This window comes from Neolamprologus brichardi, chromosome 15 (assembly GCF_056152115.1).
Source record: "Neolamprologus brichardi isolate AB-2024 chromosome 15, ASM5615211v1, whole genome shotgun sequence".
Taxonomy (NCBI): domain Eukaryota; kingdom Metazoa; phylum Chordata; class Actinopteri; order Cichliformes; family Cichlidae; genus Neolamprologus; species Neolamprologus brichardi.
Genome location: NC_142118.1, coordinates 13,738,900 through 13,763,250, shown reverse-complemented (window position 1 = coordinate 13,763,250; position 24,351 = coordinate 13,738,900). Strand labels below are relative to the sequence as shown.

The window sequence follows — 24,351 nt, the reverse complement described above, 5'->3', positions numbered from 1 at the left end:
CAGATAAGCCATGTTTTAAGAAACTGTGCAAAAACTCTGCTTTCTCTTCTTAAATGTGGATATTTGCTGTTTGCTGGTTTGTTTTCTGTTTTGGTTTTGGTCACACAAACCAAGCTATTTATGTACTTTTGGAATGATTTTAATTAATTATTAATTTTTTGTCCAGTCATCCATCCTATCTTATGAATGGTCTTTTTCCAGATTTTAGATGGTATCCACCATCATGACCTCACAAAATGTCTTTTTTGGCCATAACTCAAGAATTCATCAATAATTTATGATGAAATTTCACATAAATGTTTTATTGGATGGAATGAAACGTTGCATTCTGACCGAAGCATTTAAGCACAAGGTTGTGATTTTATTTATACCAATTAACTGACAGCATAGTGTTAAACAAGGAGTCCTCCTAGCTGCTTGTTTTTATCTATGATGTTCCTAAAGCCTGATGAGTAAATATCATGGCGTATGATGGATATTATAAGTTGGAGTCTGTTAAGGCTGTGTTTGCAGTCCAGAAAGTCTAGAAATATGTCAGGAAGGGCTCTGACAGATTAATACGCTGCAGTCTTAAAGCTATGCTTTTGGTTAGCTATCACACATGACGGATGTTGCATCACCTCCTGTGGAGAAACAGAACAGTGGTGTTTTGTAGATATCGTGGATCATTTTATCAGTAACAAACACTCGCATGAGGATGTTTTGGTGATCACAGGGGCAGTTTATATGAAATTAAATTGTAATTCCAGATTTTCTCACAGTTTGAGGGTGAAAGCGAAGGCTGAGGGTTAAAGTAGCTATGTTACTATGAGGTGAATGCACTCTTAATCTCTCTTTTATTTTTTTTTAATGTTTTTTTTAACTAGATACTCAACTGAGAGCTGCATTCTTTCCTAATTAATGCACAGTTGTGGGAATTTTGCACCTTTTCTGGTTCGTTGGCTGCTGATTATTAGGGTTGCAATAAAGGATGACATCAGCTTTAAAAATGTGACGACACTTCATGTACTAATACCATGTAAATTTGTTTGTTTTGTTCTTTATTTTTTTTACTAGTATTAAGCAAAATTGAATAGATGAGTTTGTCCTGTAAAAAGGTTCATGCGCCTCTCAAATGGCTGAAGTCAGGACAGAGCATCTTTAGTTTGGTTATCAGCAGCTGGGAGCATCATCTCATAGATAAGAGCAAACCTCACTCCACAGCATGTCCACTGCAATCATGAATCCTTGAACTGAAACATCTGGAAACTCTGAAAGCTTGTTATTTTGGACGGGAAAATATAGTCTTTTTGATTTAATTTGAAGCTTTATTTAAACTTACGGAAAGAAGCCATTTTTAGTTTCCTATTTGCACATTTTTTTTTGTTAAAATACTACTGGCACTTTAATTTGTATTACTTAAAATGAAATAAATAAAAAAAAAAAAAAAATTCTGACAGTCCTATCGAGTAATGTTAAAAATCCACTGTATTATTTTCAAATTCATGTTTTCTGTGTCATGAATTTAATTTGCTGTGGGACGGGACAACAGGGTGATATTCACAGGTGGGCAGACTTGAGTAGGTGAGGTAGTGGAGCATAGAACAGAAGGACTGCCAACAGGACGCAAAGATAAGATAAGAATTATTCAAGTAATTGTTGAGTAATTGACTAATCAAAGAAAAATTGGCAGATTACTCAACTACCAAAATAATCTTTAGTTGCAGCCCTACTGATTATAATGGAAGGCATGCTGCAGTATTTGACTGCTGGAAGGCTCCCCTCTGCAAACAGGTTAACCTGTGACAAATGATTAACTAGATTTGTGTAGCAGACAAAGCACTGATCTGCAGTTTCTTTTGACCAGAGGTTTCACAACTCCTATGTTCTCTCATAGACTTGGTTACTATTGTTGAGGAAACTAAATGATGACCGCTGTTGGAGTTGAGCTTAGCTTTCAGTACAGTGATGTCACTGCACGGTGATAAATGTTAAAATACTTCATCTGTAACTTAAGCAACTGAAGCATTTGGACGGTTCCAACCTGTTGATTGAAAGAACTATAACTGCTCCACCAGTGCTGCTAGCTGGTTGGCATGACTCAATAGTGCATCATAATTGTGTTTTAATGTTAGCTAACAGGTATTTGCCTGTTTCACATGTAAAAAGGGCACAGGTACAGTTACATTAAGGAAAAAGTGCTCGGTAACAGCAGCAATAATCAAACTGCCACGATGCACAAGTGACGCACACCTGATGTCACTGTGAGTACACCTGTACAGCCATAATGTGACACCTTATACATAATCAAGAGTGTGCGATACATCAGTGAGCACTGCTCACCCTTTATTCCATCACAAGACTCATAAAGGCGAATCCTGCTGTGTTACACTGTCACAGGATGTATTGAATATATTCAGGGCTTGGATTTCAAAATGAGTATTGCACTTAATTTAATCCATTACCCCCCCCCCCCAAAAAAAAAAAAAAAAAAAAAATCAATTATATTGTAAGGATATTGTAAGGTATTCTCACATTTGGACCAGAGCAGAAGGACTTGCTGGTAGCACTGCAAAAGTGGACTGCTGCTGCTTGGCATACAGTCTGTGTGAGCTCTCGTGGTAGTCCTGCAAATGTGCTTAGTAAAGTAAACAGTAAATCTGCTTCAACTAACGAAGGACTGGGCACCATAAGATCAACATAGTTCTAGTGATGTTGATGATAATGTTATTTCTCAGGATCCTCAGGCAGTAAGGTGAATCACCTAACATATTTCGATAAAAGAAGAAACAGAAAAGGTGAATTGTTGCTGTGTTTTGGTCCTGCCGTTTGCATAGGTGTGGGCAGTGTCCATAACATCAACAGGTAGCTGGTGTGTGGAGTTGGCATGCTCTCCCTGTACCTGTGTGGATTCCCTCTGGCTTGTTACAGTCCCAAAACATACATGTTAGATAAATCGCCTATAAGTACGAAAGGTTCTATCTCTTTATGTCTGTGAAGGTTCTCAGTCATCCAGGTCATCGTAGTCAAAGGAGCTTGCAAAGAAAAGCGTCTGGACTTCTTTAAGTTACTTGAAGACGTTTCACCTCTCATCCGAGAGGCTTCTTCAGTTCTAAGGTCAAATGGTGGAGAGTCCCAGATATAACCCTAGTGGGAGTGTCCCCCCACAGAGGGACAAAAGGACCCCCTGATGATCCTCTAATCGCCTGAGCCAAGGTGTGGAACTGGGTGTGGGTCCCAATCAGCCAGAGTTTCGGGTGAGTTCATTGTGAAACCTGGCCCCACCTTATCATGCGAATTCCTGAGGTCAGATGGCCCAGGGTGTGAGTTTCAGACCCAGCAACACACTCAGACAAAAACTGGTTCACCCGAAAGACAAAACGCCAAAACACAGACTTAACAATGTGGTGTATGCCGTACAGTGCAGCGAGGAATGCCCAGACCTCTACATTGGAGAGACCAAACAGCCACTTCACAAGCGCATGGCACAACACAGAAGAGCGACCTCCACAGGACAAGATTCAGCTGTCCATCTGCATCTTAAGGATAAAGGACACTCTTTCGAGGATGCCAATGTTCACATTTTGGACAGAGAGGACAGATGGTTTGAAAGAGGAGTGAAAGAAGCCATCTATGTCCACTGTGAGCGACCATCTTTGAACAGAGGCGGTGGTTTACGACACCAACTCTCTGCCATCTATAATCCAGTTTTGAGATCCCTTCCCAGACGCCTTAAGGCCCACTCACACCCTGGGCCATCTGACCTCAGGAATTCGCATGATAAGGTGGGGCCAGGTTTCACAATGAACTCACCCGAAACTCTGGCTGATTGGGACCCACACCCAGTTCCACACCTTGGCTCAGGCGATTAGAGGATCATCAGGGGGTCCTTTTGTCCCTCTGTGGGGGGACACTCCCACTAGGGTTATATCTGGGACTCTCCACCATTTGACCTTAGAACTGAAGAAGCCTCTCGGATGAGAGGTGAAACGTCTTCAAGTAACTTAAAGAAGTCCAGACGCTTTTCTTTGCAAGCTCCTTTGTTCTATCTCTTTGTGTTAGTCCTGTAAAGGGACTAGTAACCAGGGTGTGCCGCTATCTCCTGCCCTATCAGAGCTTAGCAACATCAACTAGCCTAGACACAGCAGTTCTGACTCCAGAGGCACGTGTCAGGCTAATGGGCTCAGAATATATCAGTAGCTCAAACTTCTAATGTTGAAATGACTTGTTTGAATTAGTAAATTACACAGTGCTGAAGTGCAGAGGACAGGAAACGAAAAGCAAAGACACTGATGCAGCTCAATGAGAGTATCACAAAAAAGGAGAAGTGGACAAGAAATTGCACCACTTTTTGTTTATTTATTTATTTTCTTGAAAGAGAATGACAAAAGGAAAAAGACAGTGCAAGACCTGTAATTAAGCTCGCGAGTTGTATTCACACCAAAGTGTTTGAATCCTTCCTATGAATTGTGTATTGAAGCTGTAATCTCAATAGCAGGGAGCCTGTTACTTTAACATTAACGTCTACAACTACGAGCATGCTATAAATAAGGTTCAGTGTGAACCCTGAGATTGTGTGTTTGTGTTCTGCTGATGCTTTTTTTGTTTTGTTTTTTTTACAGCATGTTTTGTCCTTTTATTTGTCTGCAGGTTTACGTTATGTCAGCAGAAATAAAACACAGATGTGCTGTTAGAGTGGCCGTTAGAATTTATTAGGCCACTTTTTAGAGGATAAATCTTGATTGCCAGGACTTCCATGCATCAAATATGAACTATCCCGCTATTAAGAAACATATATTAAGCAAGAAAGATGCCTCAGAAAGCCTCAAACGTGTGAACCTTAGTGCTCGGTGGAAAGTTGTTGTTGTTGTTGTTGTTGTTGTTGATGAAAGCATTGTAACTGTGTTTGGTCTGATCAGACTGTCATGCTCACAACAGGTGCATTAAAGCCAGTGGGATTAAGTTTTCATTTCATGTTGTGTGAGTGGGTTGACTGTCTGACCTGCGAGGAGATCAAAGATGATGACTGAATGTTCAGACTCTGCACACTTGTTTGCTTTCGTCACTCTTTGTTCACCGGGAATGTGACGTTTCCAAGAGAAGCAGCGCAACTATATACACGGCTGAGTGTGTGGACTGAATGAAATCGTTCAGAATTGGTATCTGTAAAAGCTGTACTTTCATTAGAATTTATCACCATTTAAACACCATGTGTGCAGCATCAGTATGTTAGCAGGAGAAGTATGCAAACCACAGACAGTATAAACTGTCGACGTAGCTTTAGCTGGCCTTAAAAGATACTTTCCTAAGGATTTTATGGGCTCAGGCAGTCATTTCATTACTTGGGGGTCTTACTGGCTTGTCAATCACAAGTTGTTAGCCAACGAACGTGCAGCTTCACAGTCACATTGAACCCTTGTTCGTCACATGCAGTTTCAAAAGACCAAGTTGGCAACACTGAAAACTTTCAACTCATGGGCTCATAACAAGACTCCACGCTGTCTATGTCACTTTATACCACCCACACACCAAACTGCTTGCTAGCATTTATGCAGTCTTACAACTACTTAGTTGCGGTTATAGTATGATGGAAGATAATCTGCATCCATGAATTCAGAAAGCCCAGACTTCCCCCCCCCTTAGTTTCAGTCATTGAAATCAGAATCTGTAAGTCTATAACTTGACTCCCCCCCCCCCCCCCCCGTATTTGTCCCACGTCTTACAAGGTACTTTCGGCTACTACCTCATTTGTCAAGAGGTTGCCACAGCAGATGGATGTACGTGTTTGATTTTGCACTGACTTTATGGCCTTCCTGATGCAACCCTAATAGAGCTGCGTTGTATATCTTTGTCTCTAGCTATAGTTAGACATTGGTCTGTTATACAAAAATCAGTAAGCAGAACTTGGTGTTACAAATCCTGAATGCAGAATGGAAACATTTTGATATGCCGTTAGACTTGGGATGTTTTAGTTTTACTTCCATATTATGGCTGCTTTGTTTTTTTTTTTGTTTTTTTTATTTCCTACAGGGTATGCAAAGATATGCTAATGCTGAACAGCCACTTTCTGGCACCACATGTTTAAAGTGTACAAACCTTGCAAAGGTCATAGGATATCTGATACTGATACTGAACAATGGACTGATCTAATTAGTTTTCTTCTGTCTTGACTACCAGTTGCTAGCAGGAGAGCCAGCTATGTCTAGACAATGTCTTTGTTTCTGGTGTTCACTTATTTTCTTCCTATATCAGCCCTGATGTATCAGTATTGTCTGAGTGACATCACCTATCATTCAGGAGAAGTCTGCAGCAGCTACCTGTGTCTTAATGGCGAGCATAAATAGATTTGATCATTGGTATACTGGTGCCATCTGAGTTTTATCTTTGTTTTTTTGATTCTGATCAGTACTAGTTTTGTTCCTTCTACTTGATCAGTAGAAATTAAAACCATAATAATTTATGTTAATCAAGATTAAAAGCAAATTGCCAACAAAATATAGGTTCTAGCTTCTCGGATGTGACTATATGCTAGTTAGTAATCTGATTGCTTTCGGGTATTGGAAAGTGAAAAGTCAGGTTAGCCTTTCAGGAATGTTGATTCCTTCTTGCTGTCTACGCCCAGTACAATCATTCTTTTATAGAGACAGTAACATGCTGATGATAACTTATTATCACGTTGTTTTTCTGAATACCTACTCAAGAATAGATGCTTTTGTGCTGATAGGAGTTTCAAGTGATTAGATGCTTCTAAATGATTAGAAGTATAATTAAAAGAACAATTTTGGATGTAGTGTTGTGCATATATTCTCTCTAATATCCCCATCTTGGGGGGATAACTGGGGATAACTTTCAGTGTTCCATGTTATGGCATAAGACTGAGCGTGTTTCAGGTTGTCTGAGCAGTAGACAGTGGCCGGCTGGAGTAAATTCATTCTGAAGCTGATTTTCATTTGTCAAAGCTTCCGTACACCCACGGAAATGTTTGCAGTTACTTGGCTGATTAGACTTGTTCTTTGGACTGTGTGGGTGTCCACAGATCATCTTTGACGGACATTTCCTCGACTGTCTCGAGCTATTTGTGTCGCACCTGTTAGGCTGAGACAGCTTTGCTCTCTTTTCAGGATTTCATCAACCTCCGTTTACGTCAGTCTTTGTCAGCATTCTGTTCTGTTTGACCTCAGCATTGCTGGTATTTTGAGTCATTTATCCTACTGGCTAACAAGGTCTTTGTCCTCGGTAATCAAAGAAATGCATGTAGATGAAAGCACCGATAGAATATTCACTATAAAAACAACAGCATGCACTGTTAAAAGCTTTTACCTAGAGAAACAGTACTGTTGGTGTGTTGGCACCACTTTGGTAAATGTTTAATGTGTGTAGTGCATGAAAACATACTGTAGGTTTAATAAATGGACTTGGAGTCATGTCTTGTATCATGAGTGAAGGAGTGAACCAGAGTGGAATAATGGCCCTGCGGCTCAGGATCAGTGGAGAGGGCGATAGCATGAATGGAAATTAACATCTCTTTTGTTCTGAAGCCCTGAAACATGTTTGCATAAGTGGAGGCTGACGTTTAAATCCCCGGTGTGCAGCGAGAGACTGTGGGGTATTGATTTGGATGAACACTGTGCATTATGCAGTAAATCCATGTTTTAATGTCGATATGTTGTAACACAACAAACTTTTAGAGCAAAATGATGAGGTCAAACTGGCTTTTAGCTTTTATTGAGAGCAAGAATTTAAAAGCAATTCATGATACTCCACATTCATTGTATTGATATGGAGACCTTGATAACTGGGTTTAACCTGGTCTTTTACTGTGTAGGGCTGTCTGTTCTTCACACTCACTGGACATGACCTGCTCCTGTATTATGAGAACAGAGTTATGGTAACCAGTAATTGATATTTTCATTAAATTTTGTCCCTCAACCTTCAGGTTAGTGTTTAGAGGAGGGTGCTATCATTGCTGCTGGACGTGACACAAAAAGAAAGGATAAAAAAATCGATGTGGGGTAGAGTCCCCAGCCCAAACTATATTCAGTCATGAATGTATCCTGACCTGTTCGAGGGTTTTGAAGGCAGATAATCATTTGAGAGTTGAAAAATAAGAAAAAGTCTGTTGCTTGGATTGTTAGGTTTCCAAACTTTACTATTTCAGCAGCAATACCCATGGCATGTTACGGAGCACCTGTTCCCAGAATCTAAACTGCCACATCTCAATTTGAAATATGAAACTTCTCAGCGGCCCACACAAACCTTTATTCACAAATCTGACCATCACGCTGGCCTCGTGAGCTTTCTCTGTGTTTTCGGCCATTCATTTTGATATTCTGCTGATTTGCGTTTTGTGGGTTGATTTAAATTGGAATGCCGTGCTTGAATTGCGTGACAGTTCCTTCCCACTATCAACAGGAAAATGAAAACTGTTCAGGATCAAACGGTTGAGTAAGAATGACAGTTGATAAATCCTGTGGCTTTGTTTCACTGGTTCTGTTTTTAATTGTAAACGTATGATGGCAACTCTCTGACTAAACTTTACATCAGAAATATTTATCATACATTTGTCTGTTGGAAATCACTTCTTTGGCCCAACTTTACCATCTTCCGCAGCCCACTGTGTGGCCATGGACTGCTCTCTAAGGCTTTTTTATGTATATTTTCTGTATTTACCTCAACTTTAACAGTCTGTTGTGTTTACCTTGGTTGCATTCGATGTTACTAATAAACAGTAACATGGAGCGAGCTTTCTTTGTTAAGTGTTGTCAGTTGTTCGTGCTCGCAGCTACAGAGTGAGTACTTTAATATCTGCTAATGAAGTGCTGAATAAATTGCACACTGAATGACTAAATCCTTTTGTGAGCATGTTGAACAGTTAGCAGCAGGTACAGTTACTCATGTACATTTTTAAAAAATTACATTAAAACGACAAGGTAATAACTGAGTGAGTCATGCAGAAACTGTCAATACTGACAGGTTGTTCAAATGTCTTTTTTTCCTGAACTCATGAAAGCAGATCTTATTCCTCTTTTAGAGGAACTAGAGGCGTGTCCATTTAGAGAGAGCGTAACCCATGTTTATTTACAGATTTCCCCTAAATGCATCACATGCAGGCAATCAGAGTCACTAAAGTGGTGCTTTTGTAGTTAAAAAAATGAAGTTAAATGATCTCTGTTGCCCAGTCTTTGGCATTTTTCTAGCGTGTTTTATTCACAAACGAATCAGACGAAACTTGTGTTATTCATTCCTCAATTTCCCTCTGCGTGGTTTCTATGCAGGTTTCCCCAGGCACAGGACTACGCTCCTGCCTGCCTGGGCCTGTTGTCTCTCATCCCTCCAGTGATGGCAGAGGAGGCCAGTGGGGAGTGGCAGATGCCCTTGGGAGACAGGCTTCACGGTCAAAGTCCCTTCCTATCAGCTCCACCTGATTTGCTTGACTTTTAGTTGAATTCTGTTTTTAATTTCACAAAATCCACTCTAGAAAAACAGGGTTTTTAAGCAATAAGTGTCTAGATATAATCTGTAACTGTGCCACATACTTGTAACCAAATCTCCCCCCCCCCCCACTCCCCGAATCATGCGACTATACACTCTGGTGGAAAGCCACTTTTGTGAAGTAGATGTCATGATACCTTGCCAATTATCTGTCCTCGACAGAGAGAAGCAAGTATAGGGATGGACAGGCAAGGTCAGCGGTACACCGTTTAGCTGACCATAGATACCGGATTAGACATTGTGCCTGCAGCCTGGCTGTCATCCTGCTGCGCAAACTGTGTCATCTCTCAAAGACAATTTCCCTAATGTATTCTATCTGACAGATGACCCATCTTTGTGATATCACTTATTCGCCCGCAAAAATAGGGACTTCAGCTAGCATGAAGGCATGCTCCTTATGAAATGACCCCTTCAGGGTACTTACACCCCATATACCCATGTCACTGTATCACAGATATGACATTTTTCACAAAGTATGTGGCTGATGTCTGTGTGCCTGTGGATCAGGTGTCTTATCTTTGGAGGTTAAAGAAAGGCCTAATTAAACATGCAAATAATAAATTCAGTTATTTATTCTATTCTTTATTCTAGTTTTTTTTTTTTTTTTAATTTAATTTTTTTTTACCCTCAGTGAGATCTTTTTATGAGGATTTGAGATGCAGGTACATTCAAATACAACCTTGGAAACCAGCCTGTAACATGTGTTAGAGAAAAGTAATTCAGCAGCTGGTGTATTGCTGCTGTTCTTTGTGTTTTCTTCATTTACTGAAGCTTTAATATGTCAAATGTCTACCATGGAAGGAGCTTCCTCCCTTTAGTGTCATCAGTTGTCTTTCATGCTTCCAGCTATAGAGTGAGTTCTTTAATAGCTCTAATGAAGTGCGGAATTACTTGTGGATTGGCAATATGACTAAATAACTTTGTGAACATGCTAAACAATTAGCAGCAGGTGGAACAAGTTAAAATTCAAAAGCAAAATTTTTCAGAAACACAGATCTTACTCTTGTAGAGGACCTAGAGCCCTGCCTGTAACCCATGTTTATATAGCTGTCATTTATAGATGTAACCTAAATGCATTGCATGCAGACAATTATTAAGTTATTGTTTGGAAAAAGAGGACCGCTGGAAGGATGCATTTGCTGCGTGCATGTGTTTTAGTGCAGAATCAAGAACTGTTCATGCAGATAAGGTGTGAATGATATCATCTGTCACACGAAACCAGAAACAATAAATCAAATGAAATCTTTGTTAGAACTTTTTGGCCTGCTCTCATTTATTGATAGCATTACAAAGGCATGTTCAAGGGGTAAGACTTGGTTTAGCCTCGTCCGCATGTAAAATGATTTGCTTGTCAGATTGCTGCTGCTGCTGCTGCTGCTGCTGCTGCTGCTGCTGCTGCTGCTGCTGCTGGCGGCTGATTTCAGGCTCTGTGCATCTGGTTACCACCATGTCACCATAATGACAAAAGTATTTGCTGGTATATCTTCAAACACAAATGTGCTTGAGTTGACATCCCATTCTTAATCATAGGGTTCAATGTGATGTGGGCCCACCCTTTGCAGCTAAAACAGCTTCAACTCATTTTGACCATTCATACAGAAGTTCCACTCCAAGCTCGCTCATCCATGTCTTTATAGACATTGCTTTATGCACTGGTCATGCTGGGCCAGGAAGTGACCATCCCCAAACCTTTTCAACAAATTTGGGAGCTTGAAATTGTCCAACATGTCTTGATGTGCTTAAGCATTAAGCATTATTTCACTGGTACTAAGGGAGCAAGCCCAACTCCTAAAAAACATAACCCCATGCTATAATCTCCTCCCCCCAAACTTCTCACTTGGCAGAATGCAGTCAGACAAGTACCGTTCTCCTGGCAACCAACAAACCCAGACTTGTCCCTCAGATTGCCAGACGGAGAAACGAGATTCATCCCTCCAGAGTCTCCTTGAAGGGTGCGTGTGTAGTGTAGTCCACACAGATCCATATGCTGATCACTATATGGCATTTACACTACTCAGACCAGCGTACCCACAAATGCTGAAATTGAAACAAACCTTTAAGAGTTTAGCACTCATTTGTTATCTTAAACTTGTGCTAAGAGCCTTTGGAATGCATCAAATGTCCTTATAAAGATGGCCAAAAATAAACATCCTCCTACACACGGAGCAGAGCAGGCAGCAGTCACTGTAGAGGAAACACTGGTAACTGAGAAGAGAAAAAGGAGAACTACTCATCTGACGAACTTCAAACAATGTGCTTTACCTGCAAAGTTTGAATACAATGAACACAGATGGACAAACAAAGACTGGTGTTCAGTTTTTTCACACAAGTCTTGTTTTGGGTTCCACCTGTTATGTAAGTGACACAATGAACAGATTTAAAACTTTTATTTCAGGGACTTTTATTTGCTCGGGTAAAATTAGTCTTGAATCATAGAGTTGGGATAAATTGGCAATTAAGAAGGCTTTCAGTTCTATTTGAATTTATTTTAATTAGTGTGTCTTGAAGACTTCCTTGAAGATGCAGCTCATGCAGCTCCTGGCTTTTAGCAACTGCTTGCCACCTTGTGTTTGGAAACACTGAACTCGTTCCCAAGACCCAGAGGCAAAGTAAAACTAAAGGTTTTGCTTTTCTCTTTGTTGAAGCCCTAATATTTCAGGCTGTTTTACATTAAAAAGCAGAGTGAGTTGTCTCAGGCAAAGAAGAAGCAGCAGCAGAAGGAGAAGCTTGCCACATACATTTCAATGGGAAAAATTGCAGCACAATATTACGTTGGTCACTCCAGTCTAGAAGCAGTTTTCCGTTTGACTCCTTTAACCTCCCGTTTGTTTCTGCTCTATCAAATTTCTTGACCAGTTCTGTTAAACAATTTCATTTGGAGAAAAATGGTTTAGTTCATCTTAAAGATGGAGATTTTCCATTTTTGTCACTAGTAATGACAAAAAAATGTACATGATGATTGATTCCGTAATTCCCTCTTTGTACACCTCTTTTTATTAAACCTGTAGCCCTTGTGTGTGTAAACTCACACAGTAGTGGGAACAAGAAATGTGAGCTTCCCGTTTTAACCAAATGAACACAAACACTTTTGCACGTTCGGTCTTCTCTCTAAGCTACCATGTGTATAGAAATTGTCATTTGAGCTTCTTCTTTTTTTAAAAAATTTCTGCTGAACTTCAACCAGACGTCTTGCATCTATCTGTATCTGGCAGCGCGCAGTAAACTAGAGCTTTTAACACATGTGTGAAAATCATTGACTTCCCTGTGTGCTACATATGAGGAAGGACATTATTCCTGACCCCATTCTCCTGATATTATCTGAGGCACTTGTGTGGAAAAATCCTCTATCTTTATATCCTGAAATTTGCTTCTCCACAGACAGGAAGAGCTCAGTCACCCTGTACCCTAGAGCCTAACTGATGCAACATTTGCAATACACAGACCTGTAAATTGTCAGACCCTCCTCAAACTACAAGGCTCACAAGTAGACTACTAAAGCCCAGCTGGATTTTTCCTCTCCTTGATCCTCCGTTTATGTGCAAAGCTGCTGAAGTGTGTTTAATGTGGAGAGGAAGCTTCATGTGTTCTCCTGCAGTGCTACTGTTGTCAGCCCTTATCTTACATGAACCATGTTTCCTTCATTGTTGCAGCTCCCTGTGTATTCTGACAACAATCAGAGGTGAATGTAGTGAAATAGCCCTGATGCTCTGTATAGAGGCCTGACAATTTAAATCAGAAAGAGATCCACTGCTATAGCCGCTGACGAGCACTGGACATTGTTAGACAGATCACACTTGACAGGTAGAAACATTGTATTACTTGGAAACAGTAGCGAGTCTATCATTAAGCTCATAGTAAAGGCCTATTTAACAATCATGGTGGTTTATAATTCTAATCTGTAAGGCTTCATGATTTTCGTTTTATTTAGTTATATTTTCTTTATTGAATTGAGTTTGGTTTCAGTTAGTTTCCAGAGTGGAGTTGCTCATTTTAGACTAGGTTTGGTTGGTTGTAATCTCTCCATCTAGTTGTGGATCTAATCTGGGGTTTTCTCCTATTTGGGTGTACATGGAAAACCTCCCAGGTGACCCTACTACCTCAACTAGCTCCTTTCGGCACAGAGCAGCAGCGGCTCAATTCCAAGCTCTTCACCTTATCTCTATGGTGAATCCTAGCCATGCTACAGAGAAACCCAATTTCTGCTGCTTGTATTTTTGACCTCGGTCCCTTAGTCATCGGTCTTTTAGTCAGTCTTAGAACCATAGTTTGAATGGAGGTTAACTAGTAAATTTACATTTTGGCACGGCTCTGCTTTACGATGATAGTCTGGTACAGCGCTTGCATTACTGCCGACACCACCTCGTGCTCCACCTTCATTTCACTCTTCAATCTGTTCTCAGTAGACTGTGCAAAGTTGTGTTTGACCTGTGTTAGCTTTACCTGCCACAGTTTACACTTTATTTTTGGCATGAGCCCCACACTACAGTGGCTAACATTGGCCTAACGCATGCGCAATCAAACAAAAAAAAAAAAAAAGTCCATCTGTTGTGTTGACGCCTTAGGGAAATAAAGGAGCAGCCTGAGTTTTTGCATGTTTCTTCTGTTTGAACAGCAGCATCTCGTCTCACCATCATCAGACACGTCATCATTCACACATGGTAGTTAGTTTTGCATTTGATTTTAATTTTTGTGGTTGGAAAATGCATTCTAGGTGCATTATTGCAGCCTTCAGTGAGCAACACGGTATTATATGCTTCAATATGATGGTTGAAAACATAGAAATTATATATATTTGATAAAAAAACAAAACAGGTATGGCATTGGATTTTTATTTTAAAACCTTAATGCAAGTATACACAAATCATGCCTATCCCTGGGCCAGTGTGTTTTGATATTAAACCAGGTCCTGAGCACACAAAACCACAGCAGTTTTAATTTCCCTTTTCTTTGTGGTGTGCTGTTGCACATGGCGGCTACATCGCCTGTGAAGGTTGTGGTGCTTACTGCTATGTAGGGCAGGGCGATATGACCAAAAGATATTTATCACGATATACATTTGAAAATTTGCGATAACGATATAACGGACTATATAATTGACACTAGACAAAATACTTTACAACTCCACAAATTTATTAGTGCAAAAAAAAAAAAAAAACAACCCATCAATGTATTTTCACTTAAACAAGCAGCTGTTTTTTATGTGCATTAAAGTTATATAAAAATTTAACAATGCAAATGCAAATTCCTTGCTGACAGTTTAACCAAAAGGCATTTCCAGTAGAAATTGGCCGACATATCCTCAGCATAACCATGTATGATAGCCACAAAACTTAAAAAGAGGTTATACACACAAAATATGGTAATATTATGTTGAAGCACAGTACGTATCACTCTGCGAGGCTCCTGCCTACGGTAGCTGTAATGCTCCAACAATCCATCAAGCGGTGCGCGTTTTACCCACATTTATCGCGATATTTCATTTTCTTATTGTTGCCCAACATTATGCCTGTATTACTGTGAACGGTATGATATGGCCCAGCCCTACTGCTATGAACACGAAATTGTTTCGATTGGCATAATTAAACAATAAGTAGGTGATCATTTATCCAGTGTTTCCATAACTATTTCACATCATTTATTTATTTTAATTGAATCAGATTTCTTTGTAAATGTACTTTGTCACAATGTCCAAATGTCACTGGCTGTGGCATCTGGCATTAAAGTTGTAAATTGAGATAATGAGTCATATCTGCATAACATTTTGTGGGATCATGATGAGACTGGTTCTGTGGGTAGATGAGACCTGGGTGCACCTGTGTGCAGCAGTGTGCCCTGCTTGATGTTTCTGTACTTGTTCCACAGAACTGCAGCTTGCAGCTATATTTTGCTTAGTCTTATTTATATCAGTTTGACGGTGAACAAAGGCCCGGTTCCCTTCAGACGTACATGGATTCCTTACGTGGTTTCACTGAGGAGGGAAGAATTATTTATGGACATGCAAATAAGGCTAAGCTCTGTTGTAACAGGATGTAGACCTAACGTTCTGCTTATCCAAATGAAAATGTTATTTCTGTCGGGGCGTTCCCATACCAACAACAATGTTGTCTGTCTGACACATATCCTGATGATTATTTTAGATTTTGCTGTGTTGTTGTTGTTTTTATTACTAAAAATAAAGTTCACCACCCCCCCAAAATAACATTTTTATACTAAATGTTTGTGTCTGTATCATAATTTAGACCTTTTTGGGGAAATAAATGCATAGTCTGATTTTATACAATGCATAAAATAACATTTTCATCATTGAAGCGGCATTTGAAAGTCATCCTTTTATTTGTAGTGGGGCTGTTCCTCTTCTTTGCTCTGCCAGGTCCATAGAGAAAGTGACTGTGCTACCATTTCCTGAAACTCGCTTCTCTTTCCTCATTTCCAAACCACAGACCAACAGTTTATTGTTTACCTTCAGCTCAGATGAATATGCATGTTCGGTGATGACTAATCCGGCACAGCGAAACTCATAAAAATCCACTGTATATGATGTAATCATCCAAGGCACCTCTGCCATGGTCTTAGACCCATTGGGCACATTAACAGAACAGTGTAAATGTTTATACAGCCCATTTAGGAGGTAGATACATGTGAATAAACCTTCTGATCCAGGTAGGGAGAGTATGCAAATCAGGCTGATAGCTGATAGTTTATCACAGTGCAGGAATAGTTATGGCATGAGGAACAAGAAACAAGGGATACAGTCTCTGTTTTTCAACCAGAGAGAACTACGGACAGAGACAAAGTGGATTTCACTAATAGAGACACCTTGGCACTCCCTCTGTTGTTGCTGTGTTGGTAAAATAAAACACCTGGCTTAAACAAACTGTTTTTGATTCCTCTGTGTATTTATTTCTCAGCTTAATACCTTTAAATCCTTAACAGTTTACAGTGAGCGCTGATGTGTCTGGAAGCAGACCAGGAATTTCAGATGGATTGAACACATTAATTTTTCCGCTTGGTCGTTCCAAATTGGAGTGCCTGAATGGAAAAACTTTTGGAAGATACAGTTTATGATTGTTTGGCTATTTTGCTTTTTTTTTTTTATAAAAAATGGTTTTAAAAAAATATGGCTGAGCTTTCAACTTTGGCATATATAATTACTTATTGAGGTTTCTATGTGATACTTCAGGGGAGTGATGACAGTATGAATGGGTGAGCAGGATGTGTGTTAGGCTCTAGAGACCAGTTGGTGTCCAGTTGACAACAATTGGTCGTTAAAGAAAAATAAGTATACCGTGCTCCATGGAAATTCTGCTTGCAATTGCTTTGGTTGCTAGCAGATTACCTGAGTTGCCACAGTTTGAGTGGAAGACACCTACTTGCCTGCAACAAGTCGGAGACTCCTTTCAGAATTGCAGAAAAAAAAACTGGGCCTTCATCAATTTCAATATTTTGTTTGTTTTTTGTTCTTATTTATTCCCCCATTTGTCCCACAGAAATGACAAATTAATCTTAATTGATCTTAATTTCCCAGGTTTTGCTTCTTTCAGCTGTTCATTACAGTGTTGAAAAATAACTTGCACCAAACATTTGGTACAACAAATAAGTAACAGCCACTGATGGAGAGAAGAGAAGTAAGAAAGTCTGAGGAGGTCTGAATAACTTGAAATAAAAAAGAACCTTTGCGAGGCAGATAAGCCATGGCATAATAATGCATCTTGCAGTGTAACATCACTTTAAGATGTTACACTGCAGAAACACAGGAAGTTTAGTGAAAACTAATGTAAATACAAACTTTGTTTCCATTAAAGCTCCAAAGGTTTGAAGAGTATTACTTGCACAGCGTGTTTTTCATTAAAGTGCATGTGTCTTTTTGTTTTGTCTCACAGTAACAGAATGGGGTGATGATGTGCGGCCGATCTCCGAGGAAGAAGCCATGGTCATCGTCAACCACCAATCAACAGGAGATGTGTGCACACTCATGATGTGCCTGCAAGACAAGGGAACGGTAAGAAAGGACAGGGATGTGTTGCTTTCTTGTGACCTCCCCTTTGGGGAAAGTGTGTAACACTGTTAAGGATGCACTGTCAACATCTTGACACAAAAAGCAGTGCGGACGTTTGGACCTGCGGGCTGTTCCTGTGAGAACAAACATCACCCTGAAAAGCCTTTCGGCTAAAATTATGTTAATTTGGAGACATAATTCTTGTCTCAATTCATCCTTAAGCATTTCACGTTAATGTGGCTGTTGTGACTTTGTGCATCATGCCAGTTTTGAACGTTTCACCTCTGTTGTAGTAACTGAGGAAAGCGAGGACACACAGTGGTGTGCAGTGGGACACCACTTTAAGAAAGAAAGAAATAAAAAACATGTTTTATTTATTTATTTATTTATTTAATGAAATGATTACTGTGAGTCTGATTCAAATACAGGAATCGGCCACTTTGAACAGCCGTTTTGCTTACTGCACTAGAGAACTCCAGCTGTGAAGTGATCAAAATGACATTATATGAACACATAAAACAGCTAAAGTTGGATTTTTAAAAAATTATTGTTAAAATGAATGCTGCAGGAAGCTCATACTATACACTCATGCTGCCTGCTAAAGGCTTTCTTTGTGACTTTGTGAAATAATAATAATAGGAAGTAAGTTACTCCACGCTCACCTTTACCTGACATGTTTTACCGTAGCAAGCCAAAGTTGGTGTAATAGATTTATATGAGGAAAAACAAATGCCAGTTACCGGTAGTTGCATCATTTTGAGTCCGCCAGGTAACAGGATATCTACCCTTCTTTTTTTTCTTTTTTTTTTTTTCCCCCCTCCCTCAATGTTTTCACTTCTTTGCTTATGTCGAGGCTGCTGGCTTGTGGCAAGGTGGATGGTTAGTTTTATTTTTAGGCACTTTTCCTCTGTTAGCATCTTTAAAATGTGTTTGTTAAGTTGGGTGAGAGTGATTGTAACAATAAATCTAATCTGATAGTTCAGTCATTTTTGCTGTAAATCCCCCTGCGATTTAATTTTGGAACTTTGTGTTTTAACTTGCAGTGAGGAGCTTCCATGATAACATTATTTGGTGTGTGGCTGTGAGTTGCGCAGTCAACAACTGCTGCCAGAATGGCATAAATTATGGCACCAAGATGTGAACTCTCCTAACCCTGCAACTATTTACTTGTTTGTGTGTTGCGCATGTGTCAAACAGACCAGTGGACATGCATGAGGCTAACCAGCTGGTCACCGGTCAGGACAGAGGATGCTGAAAATGAGTTGATGTTGCTTGACTTGTAAATTAGTCACCAGGAACACCCCCAATTTTAATTGTCTAGTCCGCTGCTAACGTCACAATAAAAATTGTTTTTGACCGCTACAGGAAATTTTCCTTTTCACTTTGAATTTTTAGTGACGTTTAGTGAATTCCAGCGTTAAGTGTTTTGAAACTACTGTTGTACTGTGTTAATAGATTCATGCTTTGAGTTTTCATAGCACCAAGGGGAATGTGTTTATTATCTCCTTGAGAAAGAGCAATAGTGATGGGAGTGTGCTGGCTCTCTTGCATTTTTTCCACACTGATCACTGTAAACGGACAGGGAACACCTATTCCTCCAGGAGTGATCACTAACTTTAGTCAACATGTGTTTAGTTAAATGTATGTCATGCCTGTGTTCTTATAGGACTCCTGTTAATTGGCTAGCACTATAAAAATCAATGCAGAGGGCAGTGTTGTTGTTTTCCTTTTTTTTTTTTTTCTTCCTTTTTTTCCCCCCTTTTTTTTGCTGAGAGCTGACATTGGATCGGGGCAGCCGAGCTACACTGCACAAACATGATGACATGATTTGCCTCAACAACCGCATCCCGGCCCACTTTATCCTCTTAGCACTGAAAGGACAGTAAGCCAAAGCCACATGGGTGCAGGTCACGAGGGCAGAAATACTCAGAGGGGCAGCATCAGTTTGTGCTGTTCACGTAAATTGTGTTTATTTAATTTCTTTTTTTGTTTTTTATTTAAATGATTATTGATTTTTTTTCTTTCTTGCAGGTGGTACGAAAAATGATGTGGCTGATGGACCACGTGTTTAAATACACCAACTTTGGCCTAGTGTCCTTGATCCATGGGGACTTCTTCATTAGACAGGTAAGTAGCCCAAAATCTGGAGGTCTTACTTTTATCTTTACTTTTGACTTTAATGTGTTTTTTTTCTTTTCTTTGGTTGTCAGCATTAACACAGTCTGCTTCACATTCTTAGCCTATTTTTTTAATTGGCATATTAGCCTCAAAGCTTGCAAAAACACTTTTTTGCCAAAGGATAAAAGTCTATTTTTCCACACTTGTCAACACCTTGTTTTCTTCCCCTGAAGTTCTGAGAGTTCAAACCACAGAGCTTTGAAGTCGCAACCCATCTCATTAAACCCCAGCTACTAGAAGCCTGTTATTTCTGCGCTGTCCACAAGTGAAGCTGCTATCCATCTGCTTGTTCCAGCTGGACAGCAGATATGTTAGCAGGCTTTCCTGTAGCCATGGAATCCCGAGAAGTGGAAAATGTCAGCGGAGAGTGGTGTGGGATGCCTGCTGAGCCCCTCTAGGTCAGACTGGGCTCTTTTGTTGTGGGGGCAGCTGAAGCAGGGCTCTGACAGGACTACACACACATCCTACAGGGCTCTGACTGGCCAGGGAATTCTTGGAATATCATGCAAGTTTGAGAGGTTAATTTTAGGCAAGACTGATTTGTGCTAAACTCATTAGTGTCAGTGATACACTTACATCTATTAGATATCAACTACAACAGCACGGCACATCTATATTATTGTGGCAATTTCCAAGTTTTACCAAAAAATGGGACGTGAGCATCTTGATATCACAATGATGAAAACAACGAGAGAGGACGGGCTACACAAATGCAAAAGCTCAAGTACACACAGAGAGGCAAGCGACAGCAAAGAAGAAGGGGCAAGACAACAAAATAATCGCAAATATAAAAAGAGGTGTACATCTAGTGAACGTAGATTAGTCATGACACATAATGTAGTGATCTGCAATAGTATTATTTAGTTGCATTATTTTTGACTACAAATAAACTTTTAAAAAGGTTTTTCTAAAGACAAAGCAGATTTTTCATGATAGGCATTCAGTCATGAAATTGAAGCCATATATTCATATTAATCACCCAGACTATTGTACCCCTGTGTCCCAGAGTACACAGGATGTAATAAACATTTATCGGGTTACATAAACATTTGTTGCCTTGGATGTTAGAAATCAGCACGTTTAACTTCACTGAGTAAATAAAGCCGGTGAACCTAAACAGCACTAGCTTCCAACTGGACAAAATCTCGGAGGTCATGACTTAATATTAAACAGAAGCGCTGCTGAGGGGCTGTCTGTGTTGATCCACATTTGTTTTGTTGAATGAGAAAGCTCCCACGCTCCTCATGCTTATCATGCTGTTGTTGCACTTTCTGAGCTGAGCAGAAACGCCCTGACAAGAGGGAATTAAATTTTTTAGGTCATGGAAATGCATTGCCGTGGAATTTCACATCAGGCACTGTGCCGAGGGTGAAGCACCCCGAGCCTGCTAACGGCCAGCCAGACAGGCCGTAGTGGGAAGTCTGAGTGGGCTCGGTCATTTCTGCCGCCCTCGTCTCACTCTGCAGTCCCATCTAGCATTCCTGCGCGTGCATTCTTGACATCCTTCCTCAGAATCTTTCACACATCCACACAGTGCAGCAAGCAGCTGCCCCGGCCATCCTGAGCATCTGCTGTCCACCCAGGCTGCCAGACGTGTCTCAGACATTGTTATGCAAAACACAATCCACCATTCCTTAAAGTAGGGGTGGGCGATATAAACGATATACGATAGAAATGATATAAATTTGGCCAACAATAGAGATTTTGACTATATCACTCTATCGCAATAGCGCATGTTGATGATGTCATCAAGCTGCGCCTGTTTTGGTTGAAAGCATCCTCCACTTCCGTAACATTGATTCATTAATGTTGAATTCTCTCGCAGCTGTTCTAGTCCCATGTTGTTGCCGTATATTAATAACTAACCTTGTATTGTGGATGAATAATCTCAGTTGTTCTCCTGACTAAAATTTGGCCCATGTCAAAATGGCCGCATCCTGCTATGCGATTGCATTCGTCCCTGACCACCAGAATCCCTCACGTTAACCTTTATCGAGTGGAAAAAAGTTGGCGTTCATCCTCCAGCTTCACTGTGCTAATGTTATGCCAACATAGCTGTGTCGCTAGCAATCACGTAGAACGACATTATGTACCAGGTAGTCCAACTTCAGTAACCCTGCAAACGCCACTGCTGTTTAGTTTTCGGTCTTCATTTATGTTGGAAGTGGTAGCAGAGCTGTACGTTTTAATTAGTTTCAAAAATCTCTCAGTCAGAACATGGTATGAAATGTTTAGGTGTAAACTAGCGAGCTAACTTCCTGTTAACTTCTAACTCCGTTAAATTTAATAAATTCTGTTTTCATGGATGTAAAACTTAATTGTTACACCCGATAAAGCAGCAACGCTGATGATTTAATTAAAGATGAAAGAATTTAGACTGTTTTTAACTCTTAGTGTTCGTTTGACTTTGGGACCTGAAGTTGACGGAGTTTTGGATCCAGATTACTCCACGAAGCTCCTCACTACGGCAGCCGTAATGCTCTGACAATCCATCAAGCAGTGCGGCTTACCAAAGTTGTACTAAAACATTTTTTTTAACAGATTTCTGCATGCCAAAATCGGTTCGAGGTCAGTAAGCACAACCAGAATTCATCCATAAGGCACACTCTCGATTTTTGAGAAAATGAAAGAATTTTAAGTGCGCCTTATAGTGTGGAAAAAACGTTATATAGAAGAAAAGAATATATTGTGATATATATTGTTACCGCACATGCTTCAAATTATATCGCGATATGAATTTTAGGCCATATCGCCCAGCCCTACCTTGAAGGAAATAACAGTTATAAGCACACCTGAAAATTACAGTTCTTGCTTTTAATTTTAAGGTGTAGATTTCAAGAATATTTATTTATTTATTTATTTATTTATTTTTAAAAAGCTTACTTTTCCTTTCTTTTTCTCTCCAGTGTTGTAATGAATGTGTTTTAAGTGTAAGTGTTGTTGTAAGTGTAATAGGCAATAATAATATATTTTTAACCAAATGTTCAAAAAAAAAGTTCAGATGTCTGTTCACAGTGGTCATGGTGTGATACACATTTGTAAATTAATACTTTATATCTTTGGTAGTTGTAAAACCGGACAGTTGATGACTTATTGCATATTATTTGCTTATTAAATTAAGCACCTATTTTTAGTTCTTTGACTACAATAATTACTCCTTTGACCATAAACCGTATGGTGGTAATAAGAACTTATCTAGTCTAGCGCAATGGCTCCTCAGTTAAGCCAGTTTTAACCCTTATGAAGATGGTGTCATTTAGAGCTGTTGTTTAAATTGAACTTCATGGTCATTTTAAATGCTGCATTTCCTGCTGTCATTGAAGAGCATTGCCTTCACCACCTTGCATTTCTTCCTCTCTAGTGGAAAAACATTTGTTAGCGCATTTAAAAAAAAAAAAAAAAAAACAACCTCCTAAGTGAAAGAAACCTCCATTCACCTTTAACCTTCATATTAGGATTTATTGCAGCACTATTGTTTGCTTTAGTTTATCTCAGTGGACCCGATAAACTGGCAAGTGAGTAAATACTTGACTAAAGCATGTGGGAGGGTAGCTAAAACAAAGCTGAGACAGGTGGAGTACATTAGTTTCATTTATGAATTCAGCAGCTGAATATTGAGTCACATCAAACCCCAAATCTAAATGTAATATTATCCTGTAATAATTTAGTTTTATTTATATAGCAGTAGTTCACAACACCAGCCATCTAAGGTTGCTTTGTAAGGTACACAACGTATTAGAGAGATAGGGAGAATGAGCCTATGACCCCTGTGAGCAACGCCCTTGGTGACAGGGAAACCAAAGAATGCCCTTTTAACAGGAAGAGTAGGGAGGGGGAGAGAAGCATAGAGAGACGAGAAATGTGTTGTAAATATGAATGTAGCCAACATGAGGTCACATATTGGATTTGAGCTCCATAAATTGAAGCCTCAACGTTAGCATTTTTGCCACCACAATGTTGGTTTCTTGGAGCTAGAAGTGACCTTGAATAGAAAAGTAGTGTTAGTTTATCAGTAAATGCTATCATCTCAGTTAGAAAGCTGCTTCCATAAACTGTACAGGTGCAGTGATTACGTGACCAAGATCCTAGAACTTTATTCATCAGAACTGAATCACAAACATTTAGGCAGGCTGCAGTCCGTATCTCACAGCGTGCCATTTTATTAGTCAGTAAATTAAATCAAAATGCCAACAGGCTTCAGCGGCTTGGGTGGGATTTGATCTGCTGTGCATGTGCATATAGTCTGTCCTGTCCTAAAGGCTAAAGAAATCAAAAAGATTCAAATTAAAAGCTCCAGTAGAAGCCAACAGCACAAACTTGGTGGTCAAGTTCAGTAACTAGCAAACAGCAATTCATGCTATCGAAGTTGGGACACTTGTGCCAAGTGGTCGTATCCTTAATTCTGGCATTATTAAAATAAATAAATCCCCTATAGAGTTATGAAGGGGGTAATTATCCATAGAAGCAAAAAATATTTTTGGTATCTTGAAGTTAATGTGTTTTTAATAGCCCATCAGCCTTTCTCTGAACATCTTCAAGTTTAACTTGAAGCAAAAATGCCAGATAGCACAGCAACTGACAGACGTATTTATTTACTGCTGCCAGAATGGCATAAATTATGGCACCAAGACATGAACTCTACTAACCCTGCCTTACTGGGGAAATCCTCGCTTCTCCACAGAAACCCTGACTGTCAGTAGCAGCCC

At 39.8% G+C, this 24,351-nt stretch overlaps 1 protein-coding gene across 1 annotated transcript in view; it reads left to right on the top strand.

Moving 5' to 3' along the window:
* lpgat1 (lysophosphatidylglycerol acyltransferase 1) overlaps positions 1-24,351 on the top strand; it is a 60,036-nt gene that overhangs the window by 6,219 nt on the left and 29,466 nt on the right. Inside the window, exons 3-4 of the mRNA XM_006792562.3 lie at positions 17,352-17,470; positions 19,499-19,594. Coding sequence (XP_006792625.1) covers positions 17,352-17,470; positions 19,499-19,594 — 215 coding nt within the window. The remainder of the gene's footprint in view (positions 1-17,351; positions 17,471-19,498; positions 19,595-24,351) is intronic.